Source organism: Mastomys coucha, unplaced genomic scaffold (assembly GCF_008632895.1).
Source record: "Mastomys coucha isolate ucsf_1 unplaced genomic scaffold, UCSF_Mcou_1 pScaffold21, whole genome shotgun sequence".
In the NCBI taxonomy this organism is placed as follows: domain Eukaryota; kingdom Metazoa; phylum Chordata; class Mammalia; order Rodentia; family Muridae; genus Mastomys; species Mastomys coucha.
Genome location: NW_022196904.1, coordinates 51,544,343 through 51,557,022, shown reverse-complemented (window position 1 = coordinate 51,557,022; position 12,680 = coordinate 51,544,343). Strand labels below are relative to the sequence as shown.

Below are 12,680 nucleotides of genomic sequence, written 5' to 3'. Positions count from 1 at the left end.
TATATATATATATATATATACACACATACATATATACATATATACATACATATATATGTATATATGTATATATATGTACATATATATATAACTGCTGGATTTTATATATATATGTATATATATGGAATATAATATATATATTTGAGCAGTTATCACTGAATCAACTGCAAATTTACTGTGAACAATAAACTACTAAGATCTGTTTTAATCCATTCCATTTTTAATTTTATTTATTCTTTAAACGTTTTTACAGTCCAGATTTATCCTCCTCCAAGTTCACCCTCTGACTGTTTCACATCCCAACCTTCTTCCACACATATCCAAAATGATGTCCTTAACACCAAGCCCGCCAGACCTCCTCACTCCCTAGGACCCCAACACTCTCTAGGAATAGGTACATTATCTCTGACTGAGTTAAGACCTGGAAATGTTCTGCTGTATATGTATTGGGGACCTCATCGTGGCTAGCTTATGATACTTGGTTGGTGTCTTAGTATCTGAGAGACAATTGGGTTCTCTCAGATACTAAGAGATACCTGGTTAGTTGAGATTTTTGGTCTTCCTATAGGTTCGTACTCCTCCAAATATTCTTCTAACTTTTCCCAAATTCAACAACAAGGGTCACTTGCTTCTGTGCATTGATTAGGTGTAAATATCAACATATGACTCATTCATGTGATTATTGGGCTTTTCAGAGGGCAGTCATGATAAGCCCCTATTTGTAAGCACATCATAGCATCAGTATTAGTGCCAGGACTAGGGGTCTTTCCAGAACTGGAACCCAAATTTGGCCTGTCACTAGACACACTTTTCCTCAGGATCTTCTCCGTAATTGTCCCAGCATTTCTTTCAGACAGGAACAATCCTGGGTCAGAATTTTTTATTGTGGGATGGCAATCCCATTCCTCCTTTTGATGCCTTGACATTCTACTGGAGGTTGACTCTTCATGTTCTGTCTTTACACTGTAGAGCATTTCATCTAATGTCCCTCTCATTAAATACTGGCAGTTTCCTACCTCCCAGGTCTCTGGTATATTCTAGATGGTTGCCTTACTTCCTATCTCCCAAGAATTTTGTTTCAATTCTTTCTGTTTGTGCTCAGGGCTTCAGTCCTACTTTCCCCAAAACCTGATCATGCTATATCCATATCTCTTCCTCTCCCTGTCCCCTTCCCACACAGGTCCCTCTTTCCCTCTGCCCACCATGATTGCTTTCTTTTCTTTTCCAAATGGGATTGAGGCATCCTTCTCTGGGCCCTTCTGCTTGTTACCCTTCTAAACTATTCTGGATTTTACCCTGGGTATTCTGTACATTTTTTGGCCAATAACCCCTTATTAGTGAGAACATGTCATGAATAACCTTTCGGGTCTGAGTTACCTCACTCAGGATCATATTTTCTAGTTCCACCCATTTATTTTCAAAACTCATGATCTCCTCTTTCTTAATAATATTCCATTGTGTAAATGAACCACATTTTATTTATTCATTCTTCTGTTGTGGGAAATCTGGGTTGTTTCGAGCTTCTATATATCACAAGTAGGACTGCTATGATCATAGTGGAACATGTGTCCCTTTAGAACGGTGGCACATACTTTGGGTATATGCCCTAGTGTAGTATAGCTGGGTATTCAGGAAGAAGGTTCTGAGGAAACTCCAGATTAATTTCCAGGTAGGTGTACCAGTTTGCAATCCAGTCATCAATGGAAGAGTTATTATCTTCCTCCACATCCTCAAAAAAATGTGCTATTACCTGAGTTTTTGAACTGAGAAATTTTGACTGGTGTAAGGAGGAATATCAGGGTCATTTTGATTTGAATTTCCCTGAACAATAAAGACTTTGAACATTTCTTTAAGTGCTTATTAGCCATTCCACATCCCTCTTCGTGAATTCTCTGTTAAGTTCTGTATGCCATTTTTGAATTGGGTTGTTGGGTTTGTTGGTTGGTCATTGCTTGAGTTCTTTATATATTTTGGAAATTAGACCTCTACTTGATGTGGGGTTAGTGAAGATTTTATTCGCAATCTGTATGTTTCTAATTTTTTCTTTTAACTGTGTCCTTTGCCCTACAGAAGATTTCTAGTTCAATGAGGTTCCATTTAACAGGTTTTGATCTTAGAGCCAGAATCACTGGAGTTCTGTTTAGGAATTTTCCCTCTGTACCAATTAGTTTGAGGCACTTTTCTACTTTATCTTCTACTATATTCAGTGTATCTGGTTTTATGATAATATCCTTGACTGAATTGGACTTAGGTATAGATCAAGTTGTCTAATCTTGATTGATTTAGAAGGAAGCTGCTCTAGAAATAAGTATATTTCTTCCTATTTTAGTTTCACACACATTTTTCAAAATGTCCTCTGATGTTGCTCCTTTTTTTTCAGTCAGAATATTTTATTACTATATGTCAGGAAGAAACAAACAACACAGGATTCAAAGAATAAAAGTCTTGTGACTGTTATTATACTATAGTATAAAAATGCAAATATAGGATTACTTATAACACATATGTTTCTTCTATGTGCTAATTTAATTAACTAAATTGTGAAATAACATATAGATTACTCTAGGTTTACTATAAGGATGCCTTGTATGCATATGTTTTATGTGGTAGTTTATAAACATACATAGATTAACACAAGTAATTTTATAATGTATATCATTTACTTTATAAATGAACACTCCTGTTTCATTATATCCATTCTTGTGTTCCCTTCAAGTTCATCTCATACCCATTCCATACAGTCAAACTCATGACCTCTATGAACACAGTGGTTTGTGTCTAACTCTGTGTCTCTGTCTCTCTCAGTTTCTCTCTGTGTGTCTCTCTTTGTCTCTCTCTCTATCTCAATGTGTGCATCTGTGTCTATCATATATAGTAATATACCCTGATGAATAGTCTTAGGGATTGTTTTAAATATATATATGGCTCAACAAGTGGTATTCGTTTGAATCTTCTCTCTTGTTCTTAATCTATAAAATATAATGATTCCTCTTATCTTAGTAGAGACTATTTGCATATAATTTTTCATCTGTAAATGAAGGCTTTTTTGTTTGACATGGTGATATTATTATGTTTTTTTTAATTATTCCTAACCCCTCAATAAATGATAGAACATAAGCATAAATATGGTCTTACCATTTCTCTGCAACTAGATTCTAACTTAATGTCACCTTATGAAAAGAATTAAGTATGTTAACCAAGGAAGTCCCCAAATGGTGAGCTCATCAGTTTACCTATGTGAGTGCCATAATTTGTGCTGGATAAAGACATTCTGGTGCAACCTTTGGGTCACAAGGTACACAGTACAGTAAATAGCCCATTGTCTGTGTTTTATAAGTTAGCACAATAATCCCATTAGTTCCCCCAGAGAGAACGATGGTGAAATTTTACATGGGTTTGTTTTGCAAATATTAATTGGAGGGACAGACATTCTTAATAACTCTGCTACTGGAAAAATATTTTTATTGTGTGATATTTGAGAATTTAATATAATTATTTTTCAAAACTTTTCTTCTGTCCTTCTCACTTATTTTATTTCAGCTCTTTAAATTTCATCCCATTTTTACTAATTGTTGTTATGTACATTTCAGTTTCGAGACATAAATTAAATGTCATCTGTATATAGTATTAATTGTATGGACCTCAGCTTTTTTTTTTCTTTAGGGGTTTATGTAACTGTTTAGACAGTTTATTTGATCCTGATTTAATTTTGGTAGCTGGTATCTGTCTAGAAAATTGTCCATTTCATCAAGATTTTCCAGTTTTGTTAATTATATGCTTTTGGAGTAGGATCTGATGGCTTTTTTGAATTTTCTCAATTATTGTTGTTAGGTTACCTTTTCATTTCTGATTTTGTTAATTTGGATACTGTCTGTGCCCTCTGGTTAGTCTGGCTAAGGGTTTATTTATCTTCTTGAGTTTCTTATAGAACTTGCTCTTGGTTTTGTTGTTTCTTTAAAAAGAATAGTTCATTTGTATAGTCCTTTTTGTTTCTACTTGGCTGATTTCAGCCCTGAGTTTGATTATTTCCTGCTGTGTACTCCACCTGGGTGTATTTGCTTCTTTTTATTTTAGAGCTTTCCTGTGCATTGTTAAGCTAATGGTGTATGCTCTCTCAATTTATTTTTGGAGGCACTCATAGCTATGAGTTTTCCTGTTAGCACTGTTCTCTTTGTGTCTAATATTTTGGATATGTTGTGCTGTCATTTTCTTTAAATTCTAAAGAGTCTTTAGATTCTTTCATTATTTCTTCCTCAACCAAGGTATCATTAATTAGAGAGGTGTTCAGCTTCCATATGTATGTGGGCTTCTATTGTTATTTTTATTATTATTATTGAAGAACAGCCTTACTTTGTGGTGATCTGAGAGAATGCATTCGATTATTTCAATCTTCTTGTATTTGTTGAGGCATGCTTTGTGAACTATTATATGGTCAGTTTTGTAGAAGTTACCATGAGGTGCTAAGGAGAAGGTATATTCTTTTGTTTTAGGATGATATGTTCTATAGATATCTGTTAAATCCATTTGGTTCATAACTTCTGTTAATTTTACTATGCCTCTGTTTAGTTTCTGTTTCCATGATCTACTTATTGATGAAAGTGCGGTGTTGAAGTCTCCCACTATTATTGTGTGAGGTTCAATGTGTCTTTTGAGCTTTAGAAAAGTTTCTTTTATGAATGTGGTTGCCCTTGCATTTGGAGCATAGGTGTTCAGAATTGAGAGTTCATCTTGGTAGAATTTTTCCTTCAAGAAGTATTAAGTGTCATTCCTCATTTTTTGGATGATTTTTTGTTGAAAGTCTATTTTATTCAATATTGGAATGGCTATGCCAACTTGATTCTTGGAACCATTTGCTTGGAAATATTTTTGACCCTTTTACTTTGAAGTAGTGTCTGTTTTTGTCACTGAGATGCATTTCCTGTAACCATCTATTAGTCTATGTCTTTTTATTGTGTAATTAAGTCCTTTGATGTTGTTATTAAGAATCATTGATTGTTGCTTCCTCTTAGTTTTGTTCATAGCAGTGGGATTAAATGTGTGTGACTATCTTCGAGTTTATTTAAAGAAGATTAATTTCTTACATTTTCTTGAGAGTTGTTATCCTTTGGTCTTGGAGTTTTGTATCTATTATCCTCTATAGGGCTGTATTTATGGAAAGATATTGTGTAAATTTGTTTTGTCATGGAATATCTTGGATTCACCATCTATGGTTATTTAGAGTATTACTGGGTATAATAGCTGGGGCTGGCATTTGTGTTCTCTTAGTGTCTTTATGACATCTTTTCAGTACCTTCTATCTTTTAGAGTCTCTAATGAGAAGTCTGGTGTAATTCTGATAGGTCTGCATTTACTTGTTACTTGACCTTTTTCCCTTACTGGTTTTAATATTCCTTCTGTGTTCTCTACATTAGATGTTTTGATTATTATGTGATTAGTAGAATTTTTATGTTTCAACCTATTTGGCATTCTATAGGCTCCTTCTATGTTTATGGTCATTGCTTTCATTGGTTAGAAATGTTTTCTTTTATAATTTTTGTTGAAGAGCTTTACTGCCCCTTTGAGTTGGGAATCTCCACTCTCTTATATTCCTATTATCCTTAGGTTTGGCATTTTCATTGTGTCCTAAATTTCCTGGATGTTTTGGGTTAGGACATTTGTGTATTTTGCAATTTCTTTGACTGTTGTGTCAATGTTTTCTAAGGTATCTTTGCTTGAGATTCTCTTCTATCTCTTGTATTATGGTGGTGATTCTTGCATCTATGACTCTGTTGTCTTTCCTAGGTTTTAAATCTCCATGGTTGTTTCCCCTTGTCATTTCTTATTGATTCTATTTCCATTTTAAGATTCGTCATGGTTTTGTTAAACTTTTTTTCACTTGTTTGATAGTGTTTACTTATATTTCATTAAGGGACTTATGTTACCTCGTTAAGGGCTTCTATCTATTTACCTGTGTTCTCCTGTATTTCATTAAGGGGGTTATTTGTGTCCTTCTTAAAGCCCTCTATCATCATCATGAGTTACTATTTTAAATCATAACCTTGCTTTTCAGGTATTGGGATATCTAGGGTTTGCTATGTTGGAAGAACTAGGTTCTGCTTATGCCAGGTAGCTTTGGTTTCTGTTACTTATGTTCTTGTGCTTGCTTCTTTCCATCTGATTATCTCTGGTGTTAGCTTGTTTTACTGTCTTTGAATTAAGCTTGCTTTTCCTGTGAGCCTGTGAGCTTGTAGTTTCAGGTGTGTCACCACTCCTGTGATCTTTGGTGTGTCAGCACTCCTAGTAGAACTGTTTCACGTGGGCAGGCCTGCAGTGGGGGTCTGGACTGGGGTTTGTATAATTGTGGCACAGTGTCAGCCCCCTTTCACAGATGGAAACCAGAAAGATTCTGTTCTAGGGTGCTCTGCAATGCCTGGTTATTGTAGGCTCCAGGCTGGTCCTGCTTGTGTACAATTTTGGTGCAGCAATGGTGCTTTCACATGTGATCTTTGGTGTTTTAGCACTCCTGGGACACCTGCTCTTTCAGGCTTAACAATTTTTTATATTAGAGTCTGAGACATTTTCATTCTGATTAGGAAATCCCCACCATGCCAATGAGTTCAAGGTACTTTCGCACTTTCGCTTTTATTGGATTTAGTGTATAGGGTTTTATGTTGTCTTTAATCCACTTGAAATTGACCTTTGTGCTAGTTGAAAAATATGGATCCATTTTAAATTTTTTTATCTGTAAAAGTTGTCTTATTTTTTTTTCAATTTCTTTTTTTTATTAGGTATTTTCTCTATTTACATGTAAATTTCTCCTTTCCAAGTTTCCCATCCAAAAAACAAAGAAACAAACAAAAACGACAAAAACAAACAAACCCCTGTTGCCTCCCCCCTCCCCGTGCCTGCCACCCGACCCTCTGCCATTTATTGACCCTGGCATTCCCGTACACTAGGGCACAGAACCTTCACAGGGCCGAGGTTCTCTCCTCCTATTGATGATCGAATTTGCAACTCTCTACTATACACATGCTGCCGGAACAATTGGACCCCTCCATGTGCAGTCCTTGGTTGGTGGTTAAGACCCTGGGAGCTGTGAGGGTACCATACTAGTTAGTTCATATTGTTGTTCGTCCTAAGGGGCTGCAAACCCCTCAGCTCCATTGGTCCTTTCTCTAACTCTTTCACTGGGGACACTGTACTCAGTTCAATGGATAGCTGTGAGCTTCTACATCTCTATTAGTCAGGTACTGTCAGAGCCTCTCAGGAGATATCTATATTTAGGCTGGCTTGCCCTTCCTTCAGTCTCTGCTCCATAGTATATCTCTGCAACTCTGTGGTTATTAGCCCAGAAGGTTGGAATACAGGAAGAACACCCCACAAACCACAAGGAACTCAAGAAGAAGGAAGACCAAAAGGTGGACATTTCATTTTAAATTTTTTAAACACAGACTGCCAGTTAGAACAGTACCATTAATTGAAAATGATTTATTTTTTCTATTGTATATTTTTGGCTTCTTTTTAAAAGATCAACTGTCCATAATTGTGTGGTTTATTTATGGGTCTATTTTTCTATTTCATTGATTCACGTCTAAACCAAAACCATGCAGTTTTTGTTATATCACTATTGCTATGTAGTACGACCTGAAGTAAGGGATGTTGATTTCCCCTGAAGTTCTTTTAATTTTAAGAATGATTTTCACTATCCAGGTTTTTTGTTTGTTTCTTTTCCTTCTTTATTAGATATTTTCTTTATTCACATTTCAGATTTTATTCCCATTCTTTATTTCCCCTCCCACACACCCACATCCTATCCACCATTCCCCTGCTCACTAACCAACCCACTCCCACTTCCCTGTTCTGGCATTCCCCTACATGGGGCATTGAGCCTTCACATATTATATTAAGAATTGCTCTTTCCATACCTGTGAAGAATTGTGTTAGAAATATAATGGGGACTGCACTGAATCTGTAGACTGCTTTTGGTAGGATGACCATTATTACAAAGTTAATACTAAAAATCCATGAATATGGAATATATCTCCATTTTCTGAGGTGTTTGTTATTCTCTTTCTTAAGAGACTTACATTTCTTGTAATACAGAGATTTCACTTGTTGTTTCGTTAGAGTTACCCCAAGGTATTTCATATTATTAGTAACTATTGTGAAGAGGGATGTTTCCCTATGTTCTTTCTCACTCCATTTTATATTCATATAAAGGAAATCAACTGATTTGTTTGATTTAATGTTGTATCCAGTCTCTTTGCTGAAGTTATTAGCTGTAGAATTTCTCTGGTAGAATTTTTTGTTTGCTTATGCATGCTATCATAGCATATGCCAATAGTGATGATACCCTGACTTCTTTACTAAGTTGTATTCCCTTGATCTCCTTTAATTATCTTATATTTCTACTTAGAATTTTAAGTACTATATTGAATAGATATGAGGAGAGTGGTCATTCTTGTCTTGTCTCTGAATTTAGTGGGACTGCTCCAAGTATCTCTCCATTTAATTTTAATTGGCAGTTAGTTTGCTGTATATTGTCTTTATATTGATTTGGTCTAGTCCTTCAGTTTCTAATATCTCCAATACCTTTAATATGAAAAGATGTTGTATTTTGTCAAACACTTTTTTGGCGTCAAATGTGATGACCTATTGAACCAACCTTGCGTCCATGCAATTATTCCTAGTTGTCCATGATTTAAATATCTGACAGACAGACTATGAGTAATTTTCTATGCATTTAAACCAAAGCAACATGATAAATTTAAAATATACAGACAAGATTTTACAAAGATAACAGTGTATTTAATTTGTACTCAGGTGTACAACTATCCTATAAAAACGATTTTGCTAGTGGAATTAAAAAAATTATATATTTACATCTCAAATGCTTCACTCTTCCACTCATAATGTCCCTCTCAGTCTGTCTGATCTTACTGGCCTCTGAGTGTGTGGCCCAGAGTAGCTCTGTACTGCATATATGCCAGTGGCCTAAGTGCAGTCTGTGTATGCTATTTCAATTTCCCAGTGGTTCAGGTTTTTGACACTGTTGGTCTTCCTCTGGGGTTGCCATACTTCCCATAACACTTCCTTAGGGGTTATTGATATTGACCTCTGGGTATTTCTGTGTCTCTGGACTCTGAGACTTTTTAGAAATTCCTCATTTCTTACCCCTGGAATCTTCATAATTCAATTAATTTTCCTGCTCCTCTGAGTCTCTTTCCTGTCTTTCTCCTGCCTAAGCCTGTCACCTCTATCCTCTCCCTCTCCTCTTACCTATGCACTTCCCTTATTTCCTCTGTCTTCCATAACAATTTTGTTCCTCCTTCCATGTGGGATTCAATAATTTTCACTTTAGCCTTCCTTTCAGTTAATTGCTTTGTGTCTGTAGTGTATATAATGGTTATTCTGTATGTTGTGGCTAATATCTTCTAGTGGATAAAAATTGCCTTTATCAGATATTTTGATTTTCATATGTAGTTTTAAAAGACTGTCTAAAATTTTCACACATATTCACTGTAAATTTGTAATGATTTTCCAAAAGTAGAAAAATAATAAAATGAGTAACATAAAATTCACTTCATCTATCTTCCTAAAGTTATATAGTTTTCATTTCACATTTGGGAAGAAATATATTTAAAAAAAAAGTCACTAGACAAGGTAAAAGTCAAGAAGTGAAGGTGTTTAATGTTTATTTTCATATCTTGGTGGACAACTATAGAAGTGGATCAAAATTAGAAAAATAACTGGAAAGATGTAGTGGGTTGATATAATTCTCTGATTGTATTCTAATGCTAATTTTTGGCACCCAAGAATGGCTGTTCTAGAGAGGAGATAGCCTGCTTTGAGATGTTGAGTGACTCGGTCCTAAGTTATACATGATTGGGAATCTTTCCAAGAGCCAATAGCTGGACAAGAGAGAATAGATATGGTTTAGTTTTGGCAGGACACCATTATCTTTTTCTTATACAAGCCACTTAGAGAGATATAACCCTGTGATTCTAGATACATCAAGAATTATCAAAATGCATTCATCAAATCCTTGGTACATCACTCTGTAGAACTAAAATAACCTTTCTTCAGGGACTAAAATATGTATCCAATATTGAATTTGTAAGCAGTCATTAGATAATTTTACACCAGCATTTAGAAGTATTCTTCATTATTTCTATTTCACATTGCTCAGGGCCTCTGGATTAATGAAATGCCCATAAAACTTTTTACAGCATATTTTATGCCATGAGACAAATAAGGGCAATAAGAGTTACTGAGTACTTCCTCATCTTAGAATATTAGCTAGATAGGATACTATTGGTAACTCTATCTATTCCAACCAGGAATTATACACTTTTTGGTTTATACTAAATAGGAACTTGGACAGACTAAATTCTGACTCTGAATGGACCAAATGAAAGACACTTTTATTTTCTTATATAAACCTATTATAGGACTTCAAAATTGCAGGTCTCAAAAGTCCCCATTTTCTGAGATTAGCATGTTTGAGACTGTGGTTTGCAACCTCTTAGGGAAGGGCCCTATCTGAAATAATTCATATCAGGTACTCATAATTCAAAATATTTTTAAATTAGTGACAAAATAATTTCATGGTTGTGGGTCACCTCAACAAGAGTATATTAACATCCCAAATCATTTGGAAGGGCAAAATCCATCATCTTAGATGGATAAATCCTAACATCTGTCCATTAAATTCTTTTTAGTCTTGATCTTTGTCTTTATTGTTGGTCCTACAAGAACAAATACCCAGATTTCAGAAGATATTAAATATTTTATTTGTGGATGTATAAGCCACTTCTGAGCCACTTCTTTGTCTTGAAGGATATCATAATGACTTACTGTGTTTTCAATAGAGTCCTTTTATTTTCATAGATAAGCCATTTGTCCTTGAATCCCTGGTGCTCAGTTTATTTTTACCATGTTTTAATACCATGGAGTGCTTTAGATAAAGAGAATACATAGTCTGAGTGTTGGATCATGTGTGCAGCAAATAATGATAAAATATTTTCAAAATATTTTTAAAAGAATATAATTTGATTCATATCTAGTGACTAGCACTCAAAATATTTATAGACCATCACTCTACTATCATAATTATTTCATGATATTGTGAATATCAACCACTTTATACTGTATATGTATTCACTGGATTTGAGTTTAACAGTAAGAATGAAAGAAGAGTGAGCACAAGCATGACTGTTCTCAGGATCATCATTTCGAACATCCTTCAAGTGTTCCACTCTACTACTCAGGTTATTCATCTGTTACCCCTTGAAAGCTCCCTAGAAAAAGATAAAATAAAATATTTTTTACTACATAATCCATCAGTCCTCACAGCATGTCAGGGAGTAGGCAGTTGGACAAGTGCCTATACCCATTTTGAAACCATGATGACTCCATTGAAATTATATACATTAGTCTTTCAGTTACTGTTGTTCAGTTTTCTTCAACTTTTCATAGTCATGAAAATCCTGACAATATATATATGAGAGAGAGAGAGAGAGAGAGAGAGAGAGATTGAGAGAGAGGGAGAAAGAAAGACTGAGAGAGAGAGAGAGACAGAGACAGAGACAGAGAGACAGAAAGACAGAGATAGAGATAGAGAATAAATTATGGTTAATTTTTATGATGAAATAGGGAATCATGGTTTGGATTTATGGAAAAATTCATATATATATATATATAACAATATATATATAGTTATTTATATATATATAGTTGTCAAGTAAACATCAATTTTGTGTGTGTATTCATGTTATAAAGTGTTTTCTTTTTAAGTAAAAATTAAATATTTGTATTATATACATTACATTTTGAGTTTTTTCTTGAAATTATTTGTACATTTTGTAAAAGAAAAAAATATATGTTGCTGTCAAGCAGCAACGTTAAAAGGGGTAGGGTACCTGGAATATGGAGTTAGAAAGAAATAGGAGGAGATAAAAAGAGATAGAAGGAGGCAGGCTAGCCATACTATACCTTACCCATGTGGGAGGATAAAAAATTAGACAACACGAGCTGTGGTCACTCAGTCATCTTCACTTTACTGCCATTCCTTTGTTCCCACCAACAGGTAGAATAAGTGAGGCCAAACCCCTTCCCCAAGTACGCCAGTAATAAAGACCCTATCAGCATTTTCTTAGTCTCTATAGCAGGCGGGACTTCGGATGTGACAGGAGCCAGTAAGGAGGCATGGCAAATAGCCGGAGGTGGGCAGAGAGATGTGGTTAAGAGAAGCAGGCAGGGTCTGAAGAACCAGCCCTCAGTCAGGAAGGTTACAAATATATATTGTTTTCTAGTGAAAACATTATGGAGTCAAACCTATAAAATAACATAACATCTTTAAAAGAGACATGATCTTCTGATTGTCTAGGAAACTTCATAGAAGTTCATTTGGAATCCTGAGCAGAGAAACAAGTGATTGCTGCATGGTTAAACATTTTAGGTTTTAAAATTTGGTATTCCTATTAACTTTATTTCACATTTAAATTATAGAGACAGTGGCAGTACCTGCAACAACAACAACAGCAGCAGCAGCAGCAGCTACTGCAGAGTCAGGAGCAGCAGGAGCAGCAGGAGCAACAGCAGCAGCAGTGCAAGCAGTGCCAGCAACTGCAGCAGCAACAGCAGCAGCAGCAATGTAGAAGACAAAACAGGAGGAGCAGGAGGAGCAGGAAGAACAAGAA

The 12,680-nt window shown here is 35.2% G+C and overlaps 1 protein-coding gene across 1 annotated transcript in view; it reads left to right on the top strand.

The window, feature by feature from the left end:
• LOC116101249 (probable ubiquitin thioesterase DG1039) overlaps window positions 1-12,638 on the top strand; it is a 69,892-nt gene extending 57,254 nt beyond the window's left edge. The window contains exons 5-6 of the mRNA XM_031384877.1: window positions 12,490-12,589; window positions 12,625-12,638. Of these exons, the coding sequence (XP_031240737.1) occupies window positions 12,490-12,589; window positions 12,625-12,638 (114 nt within the window). The remainder of the gene's footprint in view (window positions 1-12,489; window positions 12,590-12,624) is intronic.
• Window positions 12,639-12,680: the final 42 nt, after the last annotated feature.